The 22,527-nt window shown below is 38.1% G+C and overlaps 1 protein-coding gene across 6 annotated transcripts in view; it reads right to left on the minus strand.

Moving 5' to 3' along the window:
• Aasdh (aminoadipate-semialdehyde dehydrogenase) overlaps positions 1–22,067 on the minus strand; it is a 36,882-nt gene extending 14,815 nt beyond the window's left edge. For 4 of the 6 annotated variants that reach the window (XM_021262315.2, XM_021262318.2, XM_021262319.2 and 1 more), the window contains exons 1-6: positions 21,929–22,034; positions 21,132–21,252; positions 17,859–18,126; positions 16,507–16,627; positions 6,223–6,527; positions 3,250–3,442 (exon numbers count right to left, since the gene is read on the minus strand). In XM_021262315.2, the coding sequence (XP_021117974.1) occupies positions 3,250–3,442; positions 6,223–6,527; positions 16,507–16,627; positions 17,859–18,103 (864 nt within the window). In that variant the 5' untranslated portion in view covers positions 18,104–18,126; positions 21,132–21,252; positions 21,929–22,034. Of the gene's footprint in view, positions 1–3,249; positions 3,443–6,222; positions 6,528–16,506; positions 16,628–17,858; positions 18,127–21,131; positions 21,301–21,924 lie in introns of all 6 variants that reach the window. The other 2 variants (XM_004849696.4, XM_087187702.1) reach the window with 2 other exon arrangements.
• Between the last annotated feature and the right edge of the window lie 460 nt (positions 22,068–22,527).

The following is a 22,527-nucleotide window of genomic DNA, read 5'->3' on the forward strand; positions in this document are numbered from 1 at the left end:
GTCAATTTCTACAAAAAGTCTACTGGGATTTTGATAGAGATTGTATTTAATTCAATTTATAAATCAATTTGAGGAGAACCTCAATCTTGACAATATGAAAATTCCTTTCCAGAAACAATGAAATGTCTATTTAGGTCTTTAATTTCTACCAAAGTTTTATAATTTTCAGTGGTTAAATCTTGCTTTTCCTTAAACTTACTCCTCTTTTATTATTTCTATACTATTTTAAATAAATTATTTACTTTAACTTTGAGTTTTAATAAATACAAATAAATATATATATTCATACATAAATACAACTGAGTTTTGCATATTTTACTTACATCCTCCAAATCTGCTAAAAATGTGTTTATTAGGTCTAGTAGTCTTCCTGCTAGGCAGAAAGTTAATATTAGCAGGCTTGGAGACAAGTGGCTAGGGGCTACTTGAAAAACAAAGAAAAAGTAACATTCTTTTCCTTCACCTTCATAACCATTAGCTACAGTAAAATTTACACAAGCTTGTAGTTTCAAACCTTAGCTTAAGAGAAGATAACCTCCTCTGAGCGTGCTGATAAGGTCCAGGGTGGTATGAAATCCAGACCATGGATGAGGGGATAGAAAAGCTCAAGGACTCAAAACAAACTACCCAAAGAACATGCAAGTAGGGAGTAAACCAGACCTAGCGATCAAGTCAACACAGCCTATTTTCATTGTGAAAGAACAATGACCTAGTTAAAGGGAGTGGATCAAAGGAGTGTGAACTTGGGGACTGTATACTGTTCCTGGAGGAAGGAAAGGATATTCCTCGAAAGATTCTGTTAATCATATAAATGTAACCTGAGACCTCATTCAGTGCAACTGTCACCTTGGCACTTGCCTGCCTTCATGCCCCCGAAGGTGTATAATCTCTTTTTTTCTCTCCCTCTCTCTCTGTCTGGAAATCTATCATTTTGCAAGAAACTCCACTTATACTCTATTCAATAGCCTACATGTCTAGTCAGAAATTTTCTGTCAAAAACACAAGAACTGAGGTGTGTCACTAGTTCCTTGTGGTGCTAGAATCTGGGTTCCCGGTGACATTCCCTTCTTCTCCCTGCCTCCCAACAGGGTTTTCTAATATTGGATCAAGGCTTCTGCACATGAGAGTTTACTTCCACCAATCCAATTAATTTCAATTTCCTTTTCTCCTCCTTCTTTTCTCCTTGGTATGGTTTGGGTCTCAGATATTTTGCAAAAGGCTCATCTGTTAGGAAGAGGGGCCTTGGGAAGTGCCTGGATCACGGGGCTTCAAACTTCTTCCACTGGTGGATTCATAATCTGAAGGTATCATTGGGAGGTGTGGGAGACTTAGAAGGTAGGGCCTACTTAAAAGGAGTAGGTGAGGGGAGCACGACCTTAGGGACTGTATCTTGTCCCTGGATCCCTTCCTTTTGGCTCTTTGCTTCTTTGCTTCTTGGCTGCCATGAGGTGAGCAGCCTTCCTCCATCACATCCCCCTGGAATGATTTTTCACCTCACTACAGGCCTAAACACAATGGAACCAGCAGACTATGGTCTGAAACCTCTGAAACAGTGAGCCAAAATAAACGTTCTCTCCTTCAAATTGTAATTCTCAGATATTTTGTCACAGCAACAGAAGGGGGACGAACACAGCCTTAGTACACTGACTAGAATGCCAGAATAATGTTGTAATAAAAGAAAATATCCTTGCTTTGTTCCCGACATTAGGGTTAAAACAGTCAGAATTTCATCAAGTATGAGGTTAACTGTAGTTTTTTATAGGTGCCCTTTATCAATTTGGAGAAGTTCCTTCCTATTGAAAGTCTGATGACAGTCTTTCTATAAACCGTAAATGGGTATAAATATGTGCCTTTTGTCCATTATTCTTTATGGCATACATCAGTGGACTTTTGAATGCTAAAACAAACATACATTTCTGGGATAAATCTCACTTGGTCACTTTTTATAAGGAAGAAAACCACACTGTCTCAAAAAAGTAAAATATATCTAATTTTGTCTTAGAAAATAAAAACTTATTATCCTCCTTGTATCTCATTGCATTAGATAACCTGATATGTTAAAACTCTCACCCCCTAGGTCAGTGATGGCCAATCTTTTAAAGCTTTCAGTGATCCTAACAGCCCGGTGTAGCACACATGCCATAGGTTTACCGCCACTGCCCTAAGTAACTGAAATAGGAAATGAAGCCTTTGGCAGGTGATTTGGTCACCAGGGAGAGCTGCATGAATGACACCGATGCCCTATGAAAGCAGTCCAAGAAAAAGTCCTTGCTCCTCCTACCTGGAGGACAACCAGGTCCACAATCAGTGAGGGTGCCCTCAGCTGACACTGTTATCTGCTGGGCTTTGATCTTGGACTTAAGACTCCAGAACTGTGAGAAATGGATTTCTGTGGTAGGTAAGCTGCTCAATCATGGGATTGTGTTGTAACAGTCTGCATGGACTGAGACACATACATACTTGAAGCTGTACTTTACTATTTCATTTAATTCTTACCATTACATCAAGTAAATGTTATCTCCACCCACAGCTAAAACCTGAGGCTCATAGCAGGTAAACTCTTAGCTAAAACATCTATATATCATGATATATAATTTTGTTTTCTCTTTAGCCATTTATAATGCAATATCTTTTTTTTTTTGGTACTGGGGATTGAACGCAGGTCCTTGTGCTTGAGTAGCAGGCGACGAAACCACTGAGCTAAATCTCCGGCCCTATAATGCAGTATCTTAAGGCTTGTGTTCATATACTTTCAAATACATTTAAAATATGTTTTAAATATTTGTTTCTATAGCTTAATGTAAAAATTAAAAAATCTAAATTCCTACTCAATTTACCCATACTAGCACCAAGAAATGTAATATACTTAATTTTTTTTTTTTTTTTGGTACCGGGGATCGAACTCAAGTCCTTGCACTTGCGCGGCAGGTGGCGAAACCACTGAGCTAAATCCCCGGCCCAATATACTTAAATTTAAGATAGAAGACATTGAAACAGCATAGCCCAGTAAATTTGAAAATCAAGTACCTCTGGCCATTATGCTATGCGCAAAGCACATAAGTTTTCTATGAAAAATTAGTTTTTCATTTTAAAATAAACATGTAATAACATGAACGGTCAGCCCTCGATAATCTAACTAGATTATCGTTAATACATTGCAAAGAACTATAGAAATATAAAGTATTCTTTAAAACATCTGAAATATTGAATAATTAAAGACAAAATATTTCCTTTGCTCCTAAAATGTACCTGCAAAACTGTCACTCTGTGATGGGTAAAGAGAACAGGAGCTAGTTTTGATGGGAGCACCTTGACAGAAGTTGGTACAATAAGCAGAGAGGCACCACTTGATAAAGCAACAAATATTTCCACAACAGAAGGGTCAAAGGTCAGAGGTGCAGCCAGAAATAAAACATCTTCTGGTGTAATGTCAAAAAGTTCCCTAAGGCAAAACAGAACATAGTTAATAAGAAATATCTGACCAAGGACACCTGTAATCCCATTTAGGAGGCTGAGGCAGGAGGATTCCAAGGTTGAAGCAGGCCTGGGCCAACTTAGTGAAACCCTGTCTCAAAAGGAAATAACAAGGGCCAGAGATTTAGCTCAGTGGTGTTGCCGCCTGCCTCGAAAGCACAAGGTCCTGAGTTCAATCTCCAGTACCAAAACAAAACAACAACAAAAAGAAATAACAAAGAGATATAGCTCAGTATTCCCTAGGTTCAATCCCCAGCACTGAAAAAAAAAAAAAGTCCAACATTTGGTGGACACATACCCTAAAAAGGTAGTTAAATTTTCCAATGTTCCTACATTTTATTCTTCTTCTTCTTTTTTTTTTTTTTTTTTTTTGGTACCAGGGATTGAACTTAGGACCTTGTGCTTGCAAGGCAAGCAGTGGAACCACTGAGCTAAATCCCCGGCCCCATTTTATTCTTCTTTAAACATACGCAAATCAATAAATGTAATACACTATATTAACAAAGCACAGAACAAAAACCGTATGATCATCTCCATAGATGCAGATAAAGTGTTTGTCAAAGTCCAACACCCATTCATGATAAAAATCCTACAGAGGGCTGGGGATTTAGCTCAGTGGTTCTGCTGCCTGCCTCATAAGCGCAAGGTCCTGAGTTTGATTCCCGGTACCAAAAAAAAAAAAAAAACTCTACAGAAAATTGGAGTAGATGGTCTTTACCTCAATCTGTTGAATGCCATCTATGGCAAACCAACAGCCCACATCATATGCTCCCTCTTTGATAGGTCTCCCACCACCTCAGCAGCTATTATGTATATAGCTGCCCTCTTCCTATGGTGCCTTGCCCCCTCCCCTGTGTGACGTCATGCCAAGATGGTTGCTCCCACCAAAGAATAAACCCTTCTTCCCAGCATGCCCCTGTTCCCACCTAGAAAGTAACCTAATACTCACTCACCTCCTACCACACAGTGACATCACTGGCTCCTCCATTCCCTAGTCACTACCTCACTCAATCCCACCTCAGCCCCTACAAACCCCACCCCAGTCTCTATAAAAGACTCTCCCTGCCCCAGCCATATTGCTTTTGTCTCTCCTTTGTTCAGAGACAGCCCGGCAGATCTATTCCCCTAATAAAGGCTTGCTGTGGCCTGGTCTGGTCTTGGTCTTTGGCCCTTTTACCTGACACTCTTTTAAAGAAGAGGCATTCCACCCAAGGTTTAATGCCATTCCCTTCCTCCTCAAGTTTTCTTATTCTTTTCCAGTACTCCTACTGTTCCATTATTTAAACCAATCACTACCAATTCCCTCTTAAAGCCTATAAATCTCTCCCAACATAAAGCAAAGACAAAAACTTACACCTCTCTTCCAATTCTACCTTTGTTTTCCTTTAAACCAGTATCTAGAAGAGAATAGTCACTTCTGTTACCACCATTTCTTTTTCTCTCATTCCCTTATCTCTAGCTACTATACCCCATCCTTGGCCCTGGGCACTTGAAAGTCACTAAAGACCATAGCGCCAAGGACAACAATCACCTTTCCTGTAGTATTTAACGTTCCCTCTTCCTAGACCTATCTGAGCTCTCCAATATGGTAGTGTGTATTGGGACTAGAACTGCAGTTAGTTCACATGGAGATGTTTAAATATAAAATGTACACCAGATCTTGAAGATCTGTATTTCAAAAAAGTTATTTTTATTTACTCACTATTACTTTTTTCCTCCTCTTCCCTATTTTAATTAGTATTAGTACAGAGTAAATACATTCACTGTGGGATATACATATCACATCTTCCCCTTATTTAATATTATAGATAGTTGAATTAAAGTATATTAAAATTAGGGGCTGAAAGGCCCTGGATTCAATCTCCAGCCCCTCAAAAAAAGGATATTATAATTAATTTCACTTGATCATTTATTATTTGTTTATTTTTGAGGTGCTGGGGACAGAACCCTGGGCCTAACACATAGTAGGCAAGTGCTCTGTCACTGAGCTATACTCTCATCCCAGTTCTTTTTCCTTTTTTCTTCTTGGTTTGAGGCAGGGTCTCACTGTGCAGTTCAGGCTGGCCTTGAACTCATGATGTAGCCCAGGCTGGGCTCAAACTTGTGATCCTCCTGCTTCACCATGCCTGGCTCTTTTTATTTATTACTTGAAATTTTTAAATTAAAATGACATAAAACTATGTGTTTCATTAGGTTCCTATTACTATTTGTTTTCTCTTTTAATCCTAGAACTACACTCTTCTCTTTCTTTACAAATTAAGAATATCAGCTTTAGAGATTCCACATCTCTTGACCACATCAGGCAGTCAATACTACCATAGGACTGAATTTAATGGAGTATGAATCTGTTAATGGCTCCCCACCCTCTAATAGATCAGGTTCAAACTTTTAATTGGACATTCCAGGCTCCCGCTCTCCCTCCCTCTTTCCTCAGTTCTGCCCTGACACATTCTAACAGGACACACTCCTTTCTCCCACACATAGTGTGCGTCTGCTGAGAAAACCTTTTTCTCTTTTTATTAATGATTGAAAAGCAGAGCTTCCAGCCCTATCATTTGTCCTGTGTTGGCCTGGATTAACAGGTGAACAACTCCTGTGCAGAGAACTAAAGTTCAGACAGAACTAAAACAAAACACACCTAACTACTTAGGGTTATCCATTTAGGAATACAACTTACAAAGAAAAACTATTTTAAATTATTTTTTTCTCTTTAAAACAAGGTCTACGGACTCAAAAGATAGTACTTACTGAAAATGCTGAACATTTGGTAGCACACATGCATGCGGCACTCTGACAATCTTTGGTGTCCCTGTGGTCCCTGAGGTATGGAGAACATATGCCAAGCAATCCTTACGCCTTACGTCCATGTGTTCTTTCTCTTCATTGCTGTTCTCAGAACTCACAGGGTTTTCTCTTTCATTTTTCTCTTTTCCATCACTCAGCTTCAAGTTCACCTCAACATTTTTCCAGTGCAGTCTGACAAATACTAGGCCATTATGTTCTACTGTAAGTGTATCATAATTCAGTAACATTTCATGGGAAGATCTGAATTTCTATATTAGACGGGGACAAAGTTTACAATATTAATATGTTAAAAGACATTCGTTTATGTAGAAATATATAAACTATTCATTTATTCATTGAACATGACATTTTGGGGAGCAATGGAGGTAATTGCTACGTATGCAGGGATAAAAAGACAAATGAGCTGTCCTTACTTCCAAATTCACCTTCACAACAGATAGACATATAAAAACATGCAATTGCACCTGGGCATAGTGGTACATGCCTGTAATCTCAGCACTCCAGGAGGCTGAGGGAGGAGGTCACAAGCTGGAGCACAACCTGGGTAATTTAGTGACTCAGATAGACCCTGTCTCAAAATATTAAGGAAAAGAAGCCAGGAGGCTGAGGCAGGAGGATCACCATGCCTGGGCTATATAGTGAGTTCAAGCCCAGCCTGAACTACATAGGGAGACCCTATCTCAAAAAAGAAAAAAAAAATTTAAGGAAAAAAACACAAAATGTGGTGATATACCTCAGCGCAAAGGCCCTAGGTTCAATCCCCAGTATAATGAAAAGTTAATTTGCTAATTAACTTAATTAAAATTCTAAAATATGCAAACAGTGCAATGCAGTACTGTAACAATCAAGTATGTTTGAACTATATTATTAGGGACATAGGAGACTGAACTTTACTCTGACTAGAAGGTCAGAGATTGCTTGTTAGATAATATTTGTGTTATAAGTAGTTATTCTCCAAATAATGAAGGCGAGCACTTCAGGCAATCAACACAGAGCAACACAGAGCTGTAACCTCAATAAAAACCCTGCTAATTTGGAACTCGGGGCTCTCAATCTCGATCCGCTGTGTCGGTGACAATTGAGAGTCCCTGCTTGAGCTTGAATAAACGACCCTCGTGTGCTTACATCGGAAACGGCCTCCTGGTGGTCTTTGGGACTTCGCAATCTGGGCACAACATTGTAATGCTGATAGAGATGAGATGCAAATTCTCAATTATTCTGTATACTTAGCACAAAGGAGTTTAACCTGTAAGTGACTGGTTCCAACTGAAGGTAGCAACATTGACTAGACTCCATTCCAAAAGGAGATCGTGACAAACAAGACTCTGCCAAGTGAGAGCTATTTAATGAAGTCTCTTGCAACAATTCTGATATGTTACATTAGCCTGAGCTAGTCTGTTGCAATGTTAGTGGACAGAAGGGTCTGTAAGCCAAAAATCAACAGCCATGGTGACTTTTTGGATATGGAACAAACTTAAGATTGTTGGGTCTCTCGCTCAGGTGATCTGGTACATGGGAGTAATACAGAAGTAAGTTTGAATGAAACCATGCTAAATTCAGTCTGTACATGTTTAAAGACAGGTTCTTTTGAATATGTATACCCTTGGAAGTTGATTTAAAAAAACAGCTTAATGATGCAACCTAAATTTTCACATTAAAGAAATTAATATAAACCGGGTGTGGTGGCACACACCTATAATCCCAGCACTCGAGAGGCTGAGGCAGGAGGAACACTAGGCCACCCTGAGCTACACAGAGAGTTCAAGGCCAGTCTGAGCTACATAGTGAGACCCTGTCTCAACACAAAACGAAATAAAAAGAAATAAAACAACAAAAAAACCAAAAAAAGAAATTAATACAAATAACAAGAGATAAAGGTATAAACCCAGGAGCCTGCAGTGTTTTCTGTCTAGGGGTTTGTTCTATGTATATGTATTAGGGGTGGCACACGGTATGGCCTATAGTATTAAAAACATTTAAATCTACAAAAGGACTACATATTCTTAGGGCCTAGTTCAAAATCATTCTTTTCCATTAAAAATTTACTGTATCTAACAGGTTACGCTTACTTGACAATATTGCACTATGTAGACTTTAGAGGTTCAGGAGTATTAACCTTTTCTCTCTAACTAGATCATAAGAAGCTGAGGGGGCTTACATATACCAATGACCTCCCAAATACACTGTTTCTATCTAGTTCTTCAACCTCAACACTACTGACATTCTGGGACCAGAGGACTCTTTGTTGGGGGCTGCCTTGTGCAAAATAGGATTTTCAGCAGCATCCCTGTTCACTACCTACTTGGTGCTAATAGCACCCCATTTGCACCACAACAGTCAAAAATATCTCTAGACAGTAGCAAATGTCTCCGGTTGACAATTACTGCTCTAGCAGGTGCTGAGCATAGTGCTTGAATACTTACTCAGTACCTCTTTTAAGTAAAAGAAGAACTCACACACCATCAAGAAAAATTCATGAGATACAAAGCAAGGGACTTTCTACGGGGTTTTTCATGTGCCCAACTCCTATTATACAGATTCATAAAAACACCTTGATATCAATAATTCTCACATCCAACCACCTCCTTTTTATTTTCACCAAAGTTAAGAAAAATAAATGTCACATTCCATTTCAGTTTTGTTTTCTTACCTGTTGAGAGCCATTCTACATAAATTTTGGGGAAAAATAATTTCATAATTAAAGTATAACTACAGCTGTCTAAGGCCCGATGTTGCCCTGTCCTCCAGACAGCTATGGCAGGAGGAAACAACTGTTTTGCCTCCAGTCACAGCCAAGAGGCTTCAATGGTGCCAAGATGCTGTGGCGCTCAAGGGCAGGATTACATCAGCTGAAGACATCCTGGTTTTTTGAGAACCAAGTAGTAATGCAAAGAGAGAAAGGTTTTGCCTGGGGAGAGATGAATTCCTTATGGGCTTAACTCACCCCACCTACTATTGTAGGGTTGCTCTCCTTTCCATTCTCGTTAGCATGAGATTGGGACAGACATAGGATCACTGCTGCCCCCTAAGTCACCCAAAACTCCCTCCAATTATTGTGTATACCCAATAAATAATAGCTAGCTTGGAGAGTCCTTGTCTTTGCCCATTTCTGGCCCTCCATATACTTTGAAATTACACAAATCTCTATTGTCTTTTTTCTTTAGCCCTCACCATCCCCCTGTCTAGGCAGTCTGAGGACTGTTCAGCCTCCAATACTTAACACCAAAGGAATAACTAATTTGAGGAAAAGGGAAAGCTTTGGCCAGATACCAATATTTCAAAAACATTCATTAGCCAAATTAACAACTTACTCTTTTTTTTTTGCTTTCTTAGGGTCTCACTATATAGTTCAGGTTGTTCTCCTGCCTCAGCCTCCTAAGTGCTGGGATTACACCCAGCTAATTAACACCTAATTCTAGCACCCAAGATTCTCTAGGAATATATATCAAGCTCTTGATACTTCGTATCTACATATATGTACACATACACACAAACATATGCAATGTGTTTAGGTTACTCCCAAACTGGTTCATTATAGGAAATGGGTCAAAACAGGGTAAGCTGAATATATCTTCTATAACATTCTTTCTCTTTGGTACAACAGTATTTTATAAACAAGAAACTTAAAAAAAAATGAAACATGGGCTGCCAGTTGCTGAACATAACACTAAACTAATTCTAGCCTCCAAAGCAGTGTTTCTTAGCTATTATCTTTAGTTGACAGTCACTTAAAAATAAATAATATAATGAATGTAGTTTTCCAGAAAGATCTGGTCTGAATGCCAATCTTTTTCAAAATGTAAGCTTGGTTACAATTCTTTAATGTTGCTGCCCCCTGTAATTGTCATACATATACAAGGATAAAAGTTTTAAATATTATAAATTTTTTTTCCAGTATAAGAAATATTTTGCAAACAGTAAATTCAGACAACATGCACAGACATTATTACCAGGCTAGAAGACGCCTTCATGCCATAGAGAAGTGGTTATCAAAGGAGTGTGAGGGCTGGAAGGTGACGGGACAGTTGGCAAAGTCTGGACATTTTTAGATGTCATAACTAGGAGATGCCACTTTTATCTATTGAGTGGAGGTCAGGGATATTGCTAAGCATTCTGTAATATACAGAGCACTTCCCATAACAAACAGTTACTCAACCCAAAGTGTCTACAGTGCTGATCCTGAGCATCCCTGCAAGAGTTAGTATTCAGAAATCAAGACTGGGTGGAGGGAACTCTTAAAAAAGATAAATGTGTCAGCAGGTTGGCCAAGCAGCCTGAGGCTCCTCTGCTGTGTACCGGTTCCTGCCCAGGGCAAGATGAGGTCCCAGGAGGGGCTTGGAGCCCCGCCTTCATCCGGTGCTCCACTTAGCTGCCCAGTAGCCTGAAGGCCCAATTCCACCCCCCCACCCCCCCCACCCCACCCCCACCTCCCGCCTTCTGGCTCTTCTGCTACCTGGTCCCACACTACAGAGGCACAGGGGATTATACTTCACAGAGTTAAATGTGACAGATTAATAACTACCACAAATTGTCATTTTCTAAGCTGCACTTGATGCTATGGTATTGCGGATTGTAACATTTGGCCTAACATGTTGTGATTGATCTAATCAGTTTTCCTTCCTGGTATAATGAAAATAAAATAGCCTCAGAGTCATTAGAGCCTCAAAACCTAAACACAAACCATATCTGGAAGACACCTCTGAAAAGCAATCATTCCACAAGGGTTTTAAACACAAGCAACAAAGATAACCACATTAAGCAATTTCGAAATATCAACCCAGGAATTAAACCAAGGACAGTAGCAAAAACAAAAATGAGAAGACATTTAAGCACGGCACAAATGCAGGCTTCCACGCCACAAAAAGGAAATTCTGGGGGAAATGAAGTGGAAAAGTCAGATAATCAACCACCTGGACACCCTGAACTGATAGCACAGTAAGTAACAAAGCAGATGCATGAGGCTCTAGAAAAATTCAAAGCAGAAATAATCTCCCAGATAAATACAGAGATGGTGAGTAGAGTGAAAGACATGATTAGAGGCTCTAGAGCAGAAACAGACATGAAAATAGATGAGATCAGAAACATGCTGGAAGCCATGAATCCCAGCATAAGAAAGAAATGGAAACCATGATCCCCCAACATAAGAAAGAAATGGAGTCCATGAAACAGATTCAAACAGATATTCAGGAGATTAAAAACTCCACTGAAAGAATAATGAGCAGACTAAGAGAATCTAAAGACAGAATATCAGATATGGAAGACAGGATTGCAGTTCAGGACCATGAAAACAGAGATTTCTTAAAGATAGTAAGGGACCATGAGAAATCAATCCAACAGCTGCTAGATGATGCAAAGAAGAATAACATAAGACTGATAGGAGTTCATGAAAAAACAGGAGAAAGTACAATTGACATAAAAAAACTGTTCACAGAAGTAATAGTAGAAAACTTCCCAGACAGAGGAGAAGAATTGGATACACAGATAAGTGAGGTATATAGAACTCCACCCAGCCATGATCAAAAAAAATCTACACCTAGACATATAATAGTCAAGATCCCAGAAACCCAACAGAAGAACAAAATTCTACAGGCAGTTAGAGAAAAGAAACAAATCACCTATAAAGGAAAGCCCATCAGAATCATGGCAGATTTCTCAACACAAACCCTCAAATCAAGGAGAGCCTGGAGTGAAGTATTTCAAGCACTAAAAGAAAATAACTTCCAACCTAGACTGTTGTATCCTGCAAAATTATCTTTCAAAATCGATGGGGAAATTAGATACTTTCACGACAAAGAACACCTGAGGAATTTCATGAACATCAAACCAGCACTCTAAACAATTTTATGCAGTATCTTAGAAAAAGACAATGACGGTCACAACTCCATGAGGGCCAACAGAGAGAAGACACCACGCCAAGTCAAGGCACTAAAGGGAAAGGGGGAAAAATAAGAAAAGAACCAAGAACAATAAAACATCATGGCAAGAATGAGTCAATAGCTCTCAATTATAACTATTAATGTTAATGGCCTCAGTTCACCAATCAAAAGAAACAAAAGAATGGATTAAGAAGCAAAACCCAGCAATATGCTGTACACAAGAAACACACCTAACTCAAAAGGAAATTCATAAACTGAAAGTAAAAGGATGGAAAACAGTTCTCCACACGACAGGAACCCAGAAAAAAGCAGGGGTAGCAATTTTATTTGCAGACAAAGTAGATTTCAAACCAAAACTAATTAAAAGAGGCAAAGATGGTCACTACATCCTTGTGAAGGGAAAAATACAAGAGGAAGAGATGACAATCCTAAATATTTATGCACCAAATACGAATGTCCCAAACTATACAAAACAAATATTAATGGACATGAAAAACCAAATAAACAATAACACAATTGTAGTGGAGGACCTCAACACCCCTCTATCACAAATAGACAGATCATCTAGGAAAAAAATTAAAAATGAAATTCTAGAACTGAACTAAGCTATTGAACAAATGGACTTAATAGATGTTTACAGAGTGTTCCACCCCACAAAATCAGAATACACATTCTTTTCAGCTGCAGACGGGTCATTCTCCAAAAGGGATCACATGCTAGCTCATAGGGCAAATCTGAGTAAATGTAAAAGAACTGAAGTTATCCCCTGTATATTATCAGACCATAGTGCAATAAAATTGGAGATCAATAACATAAGAAACTGCAATACACCCACAAACACGTGGAAATTGAATAACACTCTCCTGAACAACCAATGGGTCACAGAGGAAATTAAAGAAGAAATTAGACAGTTTCTACAAGCAAATGATAATGACAATACAACATACAGGAATCTGTGGGACACAATGAAAGCAGTTCTACGCAGGAAATTCATAGCAGTGAATGCCCATATTAGGACAACAGAGAGAACTCAGTTAAATAACCTAATGCAGAACCTCAAGCTCCTAGAAAAAGAGCATACAAGGAAGGAAATTATAAAGATCCGAGCAGAAATCATTGCAATGGAGACTAAGAGAATGATACAAAAAGAATCAATGAATCAAAGAGCTGGTTTTTTGAAAGAATAAATAAAATCGATAAACCTTTAGCCAACCTTATCAAAAAAAGGAAAGAAAAGGCTCAAATCCATGCAATTAGGAATGAAAAAGCTGAAGCCACAACAGATCAAGCAGAAATTCAGAGGATCATCAATACCTACTTTGAGAACCTGTACTCTAATAAAATGGAAAACACAGAAGAAATGGACAGATTCCTAGATACATAAAAACTGCCAAAGTTAAATGAAGAAGATATAGAAATTCTAAACACCCCAATAACAATGAGTGAAATTGAAAATGTAATAAAAAATTTACCAACAAAGAAAAGTCCAGGTCCTGATGGGTTCACTGCTGAATTCTACAAGACGTTTAAAGAAGAACTATCACCATTACGCTTTAAACTCATCAAGGAAATTGAAAGGGAAGCAAGGCTTCCAAATTCTTTCCGGGAAGCAAGTGTTACTTTGATTCCAAAACCAGGGAAAGACCCAACCCAAAAAGAGAAATACAGACCAATCTCCCTAATGAACACAGATGCAAAAATCCTCAACAAGATACTGGCAAACAGAATACAGAGAGTCATCAAGAAGATCATACACCCCAACCAAGTCGGATTTATCCCAGGGATGCAAGGATGGTTCAACATCCATAAATCAATAAATGTAATACACTGTATTAACAGAGTCAAGGACAAAAACCATATGATCACCTCAATAGATGCAGAAAAGGCATTTGACAAAATCCAGTGCCCATTCATGATAAAAACCCTACAGAAAATTGGAATAGAAGGTCTTTATCTCAACCTGATTAAGGCTATCTATCAAAAACCAACAGCCAACATCATACTAAATGGTCAAAAACTGGAAACTTTCATGTTAAAACCAGGAAAAAGACAAGGATGCCCACTATCACCACTGCTGTTCAATACTGTTCTGGAAACATTAGCCATAGCAATTAGACAAGAGAAAGAAATAAAAGGAATAAAGATAAGAAAGGAAGAAGTGAAACTGTCATTATTTGCTGATGATATGATACTTTACATAGAAGACCCAAAAAACTCAGTCAAAAGACTTCTAGACCTAATGGACAGATTCAGCAGAGTAGCTGGATATAAGGTCAACACTCAAAAAACAATAGCCTTCTTATATGCAAATAGACCCATTGAGAGAGAAATTTGGGAAATAATTCCTTTTACAATAGCATCTAAAAAAATGAAATATCTAGGAATCAACCTAACAAAGGAAGTAAAAGACCTCTACACTGAAAACTACAGCACTCTGAAGAAGGAGATCGAAGAGGATATAAGAAAATGGAAAGATATCCCTTGTTCCTGGGTAGGAAAAATCAATATAATGAAAATGGCCATACCTCCAAAACTACTATATAGATTTAATGCAATACCAATTGAAATTCCAACAATATACTTCACAGAACTAGAGAAAACAATCCAAAAACTCATTTGGAAGCAGAAGAAACCTAGAATAGCAGAAGCAATTCTGGGCAACCGAGACATGGCTGGGGGTATCACAATCCCCAACTTGAAACTATAGTACAAAGCTACTGTGATAAAAACAGCATGATACTGGCAAAAAACAGACCCAAGGATCAATGGAATAGATGAGAAGATGCAGAAACAACTCTAGACATACTCAGCCACCTCATCTTTGACAAAGGAGCCAATCACCCTCATTGGAGGAAAGATAGCCTGTTCAATAAATGGTGTTGGAAAAACTGGATTTCAACCTGCCAAAGATTAAAACTAGACCCATACCTATCACCACGCACTAAACTAAGATTGAAGTGGATTAAAGAGCTAAATATCAAGAAAGAAACAGTAAACTTGCCGAAAGATAAGTTAGGTAGAACTCTCAATGACATTGGCATAGGAAAAGACTTTATGAACAAAACTTCAGTAGCACAGGAGCTAACACAAAGAATCAACAACTGGGATCTCATCTTATTAAAAAGCTTCTGCACTGCAAGAAAAACTACCAACAGAGCTAAGAGACAACCTACAATATGGGAAGAAATTTTTAGCAGCTGTACCTCAAACAAAGGTCTACTATCAAGAATATATAAAGAACTGAAAAAAATCAGACCCCCCCAAATTCAAAGACCCAATTCAAAAATGGGCATCCGAAATGAACAGACATTTCTCAGACAAGTAAAAACAGCAATATATGAAAAAATGTTCAACATCACTGGTCATTTGAGAGATGCAGATGAAAACAACACTGATATTCCACCTCAGCCCACAAAGAATGGCTGCTATCAAGAAATCAACCAGGGCCGGGGATTTAGCTCAGTGGTTCCGGCACCTGCCTCGCAAGCGCAAGGTCCCGAGTTCGATCCCCGGTACCAGAAAAAAAAAAAAAAGAAATCAACCAATCACAAATGCTGGCAGGGGTGTGGAGAGAAAGGAACTCTTCTCCATTGTTGGTGGGAATGCAGACTGGTGCAACCACTGTGGAAATCCGTATGGAGATACCTCAAAGAACTAGGACTAGAGGTCCCATGTGACCCAGCTATTCCCCTACTAGGTATCTTCCCCAAAGAATTAAAAGAATCATACCACAGCGATATATGTGCACCTATGTTTACAGCGGCACAGTTTTTAATAGCTAAGGTTTGGAAACAGCCCAAGTGCCCATAAACTGGAAACTGGATAAAGAAGATGTGATTTTTTTATAAAATGGAGTACTACTCAGCCATAAAGAAGGAGAAACTAGAGTCATTCATAGCTAAATGGATGCATATTGAGGCCATACTCTTAAGTGAAATAAATAGGACACACGTGTAAATACCAAATAGTATCTCTAGTGTGAGAAACTGAAAGTGTAAATAAGGATAAAAGTGATTAAAATGAATAACTGATAATTTGAAATAGGAAAAGGTCCAAAGGTGGAGGGGTGGCGGGAGAGGAAGGGGAAAGGGAAAGGGAAGAAAGGAAAGGAAAAATTATGTGAAAGAAAAAAAAAAAGGAAACAAAGTCTATGTAAATAGGGAAGGGTGGTGGGGGTGAAGGGTGCACAGGTAATAGGGGAAAAAATAAGAACTAAGATACATCATGTTCAGGTACAAACACCCAATGATAAATGTAAATGCAGTGTATACCTAAAATGTACCAATTAATATACAAATTAAAAAAAAGATAAATGTAACACACAAAAAATAATTTAAACACCTAGACTTACATTAAGTTGCTTTTTTTCAACAAGAATATACTTTAGATTACATTTTTTCATAAAATGTGTTGATAATGATGGTGGTGAATCTGGATCAATAGGAGCATATGCAGCAGGAACTTGGAGTATTCTAAAGAAATAAGTACAGAATCAGCATTCTCCAAGCATTTCTATTTCTCTATGCACTTTGTTTACTTCATTAAAAGTTACCTATGTTTTCATGGATTCATCTTTGCTTATAAATATTATTATTTTATGTTGGTCTTAATGAACATTCTGAGTACTATAAAATTCTGCCTGGGCCGGGGATTTAGCTCAGTGGTTCGGCTGCCTGCCTCACAAGTGCAAGGTCCCGAGTTCAATTTCCAGTACCAAAAAAAATTCTGCCTTATCACCAAAGAGAAATACAAGATATTTTAAAAGCTCGTGTATTACGTGACCACTCAAACAGGGATGTCTTTCATTTGCTTGTGCAGAATACCACAGAAAAAGCTATCTACATACAACTTACTAGTATGCAGACTGTATATAGGCTATCAGGATCTGCATACTACCAAAGATGTTATCACCAAAATCAGGATACTCAGAAGGTGGGAAGAATCACCTTTAAATACTTGTATAAAGCAATACTTATATAAAGAATTTGATCAAAGATCATTTAGCCATTTTAGGCATTTGGAAGTACACACACTTTGGTGACACTAGATCTTTGCTTATGGTAAATTCTAAGTAAATTTTGGTTAATGATTGAATAAATTTTGACACATATTTTACTTTACTGTTACATCTACTAAAAATGTATTGTGGGATGAATATCAACTTGTCTAATTCTTTGGCAGCTTTTATTTACTGTAGAGCTCTATTACAGAAATCACTACAAGATAATAATATTCTAGAACAATTTAACAAATATTTGTTTGAATAAATGTCTTTCAATGGGTTCATATATCAGTTTTAATGGACCATTATGTAATACTCTCAAATATTCATTCATTTTAGCACCTAAAATTTCAATCTCAGGGCACAAAATATAAACATGATATTTCTGAAATCCTATTTTCTTGATCTAACAACAAATTGTTTAAAATTATTATTTTTGTTTTCCTTTGACAAACAGTACCTTTATGTTTTGGAGATACATATTTTTCTATTAGTAAAAACTCCTAGCCTCTTCTAAATACTCAGATTAATCTAAATGATTAAAAAGAATACTAAAGCAATATGAACTTCTTTTGCCTCTCTAGAATTAACCAAGAAACACAGAAAAATCCAATAATAAAATAACCTGTAATATATCTATGTATTAAAATTTATAAATTAGCACACAGTAATAACGAATTTATAATACTGAAAATTATTACCCTAAAATCCAAGAAGGTAAGTTTATCCCAGGTTGGCAGTAGAGACCGATTTCCCGAATTCCTTGAAAGTCACAGTGTAATCTCAGAAAATGTGATAATTCTGAAGCAGCATTGATCACAGTCTTGTAAGTATAATAAACTGGAGGCTGGTTGTTACATTCATCAAAGGATACAGCTGTTTTGTCCAAATAAAGGGAAGCAGCCTGATGTACCAATTCCTGAAGAGTCATTTCACTGAAGTTCATCTACACATCGATTGCTGAGAACTCTAAGCATATATAGAAATGTTAGAGGGAGTTTCAGGGAACATGGTTGGAGGGAGGCTTCTCTATAATCACTCTCTCGCAAATAACTACATCAAAGATATATGCCTGAAGAAGCTCTGAACTTGCAAAATGTCTATGGCGACTTTGTTGAGAACAATGAGACTGAAAATTCATTTAATAAAGTCAAACTAACCCTGTATCTGAGCTTGAAAAAAGTTTGAGAGTGAAGTGACACACATAGGTGATAATGAAACAGGTAGAAATGTAGACTTCTTTTTCAACTGACCACAATGTATTGTTTTTTTCAATCAACATTTTATATGCTTTATTGAAAGTTGACAAGTGTAACAGTTAAATACAGAGACACCTTACAACTGTGTAACAAACATGCACAGAAACATATCCATATGACTACTATACAGGTAATATGCAGAATCCTACTGGGGAAATTGATTCATTAGCTAGAATTGATCACTTTTCAAAACACTGAACCAGCTCAATCAAAAAACTTCAGAGAACAGAGATTTACTTTAAGATGTTCAGCAGCTATGTTTCAGATTACACAAAGTGACTGTGCAAAATTCTTAAAATTTCTTCTGGTATGGTTTGTGTTAGATAGTTTTCATGTAGATCTCTATATAAAAGATAATCTACACCTCGTCAAACAGCCAATGAAACATCTAAATTTCAATCTCTACAACCTAAATAGTAGTTACAGTCCTCTACTGTACAAAAGTTATACTATATACACAAACATACAATAAGCAAAACAACCTTCATAGTAAGACAGCCTAAATTCCAGCTACCTGTCATCATTTTCCCACTAATAGTTTTGTGTCATCTGTTGTTTCAGAAAAAGAGGCATAGTACTTTTTTTTTCAATGTATTTAGGTGACAGTCATCAGTTTGTACAATAAACTGCATTCCCCCTCATTTGTCTTATCTCTTTCCTCCCTTTTAAGTTCCTCATGGTGGGAGAAGAGAGAGCAAGGTCTGGGTTGAGACAGGGTCTTGCTATATAGCCCAGGTTGGCCTCAAACTTTCGGTGATTCTCCTGCCTCAGCCTAGAGTGCTGGGATTACAGGCATGTGGCACTGCACACTGCAAAAAGGAAATATAATTTTAAAAAAAATTAACAAGCCACTGGGCCAGGGATTTAGCTCAGTGGTTTAGCTGCCTGCTACACAAGAGCAAGGACCCGAGTTTGATCCCCAGTACCAAAAAAAAAAAAAAAAAAAAAATTAACAAGCCAGGCATAGTGGCACACATCTGAAATCCCAGAACTTGGATCCCCATGAGTTTTAGGCCAGCCTGGGCCACATAGTGAGATCCTACCTTAACAAAACAAAATTAACAAAACTACAAAATTTAAAGGATAACTCAAATTTTTCATTTTTCTTCAGTTACTGTTACAGACTAATTTAAGACAAAGTGATCAAAATCCTACATGGTGACTTTAAAATTTCTAAAGTAAATAATTCTGCTTTTAAATTCCTGTGGTAACTGAACTTAGGTAAAGCAAAATCAGTCTTAGAAAAAGAAAAGAGGGCTGTGGATGTAGCTCAGTAGTGCCATGCCTGCCTGGTAAGTGCAAGGTCCTGAGTTTGATCCCCGTACTGGAAAAAGAAAAGAAAGAAAAGAACCTCCCCATCCATATAGTTTCAGATCACTATATACAAAAATACTGCTTATCATTAATATATTTTACAGAGGTCACTTTTGTAATAAGAAGTGAGCTCTTCATACTATATTGTACTTGAGTTTTAAACTGCAAAAAATTCACTTAAATTTAGACTCTAAATATGGATGTATAATTGCATGAAGTATTTCAGTACATCAATGCAATGTTTTTTGGGCTTCTCAGTGCAGATTAGAAAAAAAAAAACTAGTTGGCTAGGCATGGTGGCAAACACCTGTAATCCCAGCACTCAGGAGGAGAAGCAGGAGGATCACCATGAGTTCGAGGTTAGCCTGAGATACATAGTAAGTTCAAAGCCAGCCTAGACTACATAGTGAGACCATGTCTCAAAAAAACAAAAAGAAAGATAAAAATATTTTATTTCATCAGTGAAGCATTAGGGATCAATGATAATAAAAGTGGGCCGGGGATTTAGCTCAGTGGTTCCGCCGCCTGCCTCGCAAGCTCAAGGACCTGAGTTAGATCCCCGGTACCAAAAATTTAAATAAATAAATAAATACTCACAACTGTTAGTGTTTCCTTGAAGGTGAAAGTTACTTTCTTCCCTCTGAACTGTATTTTCCATATTCCAGAGCAAATAAGCTTTATCTGATAGCCTCTTTTATTTTATTAATTTATTATTATTATTAATTATTTTGGTTTCTTGACAGGGTCTCCCTACATAGTTTTGGCTGGTCTTGAACTATGTAGCCCAGGCTGGCCTCAAACTCGAAATCCTGCCTTGGCCTCCCGAGTGTTGGGATTATAAGCATATGCCATCAACACCTGGCTGTAGTCTATTTTAATTATTCAAGTTTTTTATTGAACTCATTTTTATTTAAAGTTTTTATTTAAACTGATTTCCTTTGTGATTCAAACATGTCACCTGATTAACATCAATTAGACCAAATAAAACAATAAACAAGCAAATATTATAGTGTTAGACTCTTTTTGTGATGATAAAAGTTTAAGTTTTCCTTGGGCATAAAAATGGTCATTATATAAATACAGTTTAAGAATCACAGAATGTATTACAGTTATGGAGCATGAGTTTATTTCACAACGTGAAGTTAGTGCAGAAGGGTGCATTCTACTACCCTCTGCTGCACATGATTATTAAATTCACGCACTATGTAGTGTATTACACTAAGCCATTTTTACAAAAATTTAGTGTATATACAAAGATGCTTTTCTCCCCTTGAATGCAACAGTTAATTTCCCACAAGAGAACAGACTAATATATTATCTCCTTAAATTAATTCACATCAAAGGGCAGGATTATAAATTCTGAAAAAGGAAACGCCACTTTTACGACAAATTATAACTCACCACATGTATCTGTGCAATAATTAAGATGTTTTTCTACATTTAATTTCCATTTTTCAAGTGGCAAAATCCAGTCTTGTATCAGGTTTTCATTTTCATTCACTGAATCATAAATATGTATTCTCTACAACAGAGAACGCTCAACTTATTAGATGCCCAGACACTTCGGGACCTTGTAAGAAACAGCAAAATCTGGTAAACAAGTTTTATATGCAATAGTATCAAATTTAGGTTATTTACTACTTTACACCTCTAAAGGCTATTAGTCACCAAGGTTCTTAAGTCAATAAATTCTGTTTTAGAGACTCTCCCTAGGTTATTGGGTATTATAAAGATGGTTAAGAAACCTAGGGATTTTATTTTCCCTTCTCCATCTGAGCCTTACATTATGAAACTACGTTTAATAGCAATGCACTTCACAGCTTCCAAAACATTGTTTCACGGGCATTTCTTTTCTTTTTTTTTTAATTTTTGGTACCAGAGATCGAACTCGGGACCTTGAGCTAGCGAGGCAGGCGACGGAACCACTGAGCTAAATCCCCGGCTCACCTGCCTTTCGAAACATACAAGGAGGTAGGCGAAGCAGGTTTGCGTCCATTTTAATGGAAAAGGAAAGCGAGGTACTCAGGAGAGATGACAGGGGTCACATTCAGTCTGCACTACTCCAGCCCGCCTCAAATCCTTGGCCAGGCGGTGGTCCTGACATCGGGCAAACCTGTGCAGGACACCTGGGGCTCAGCACCCTTTGCCTGACTCTCACAGACCTCACAGGACACCGCACAATGCTGGGACTCACTCACATCGTCTTCCCAGGTAGGTTCCACTCATCCGGACCTTTTTCCGACAGTCAGACTAGGACCCTTGTCACAGAACAGCAGCAATCACCGAACAGCCGTAAAGCAATCTTGCCGCGCGACGCGTCCCGTAAACTTTTCAGTCGCATCGTGACGTCACGCTTGCGACGCCGGGCATAGTGTTGCGGGCCCCGCCCCTCTTCAGGGTTTCCAACGGAGAGAGAGGAGCTCTGCGTTCCCTCAAGGCGCAGTTTTCCGCCCCGACACCCGTCTGTTCCGCTGGGCTTTGGTCAGGGTTTCCAAGAACTTTGGCGCTGACCGCACCCTTTCATATTTGCCAAAAACTTTTGGGCAAGATTCTTAAATTGTGAGCTGCAATTCCCTCATTCACAAAAGTGGGAATAAAAGTATCTCCTCAGGCTAATGTGAAGAAATCACTGTGAAATAGGAGTGTGACTGGCCTCAGTCACTCTGAGAAGCTGCCCAAGACTGCTGGGGACTCTGAGTGCAACGATGCATCTGCAAACTAAGTATCTGTCATAATGAAGACATGTTAACGGGAAGGAGAGCAGAACAATAAAAAATCTGCAGCTTTGCAAAAAAAA

The sequence above is a fragment of the Heterocephalus glaber genome, unplaced genomic scaffold, assembly GCF_053883595.1.
Source record: "Heterocephalus glaber isolate CG9 unplaced genomic scaffold, H.glaber_assembly_v1.0 deba00001509, whole genome shotgun sequence".
In the NCBI taxonomy this organism is placed as follows: domain Eukaryota; kingdom Metazoa; phylum Chordata; class Mammalia; order Rodentia; family Bathyergidae; genus Heterocephalus; species Heterocephalus glaber.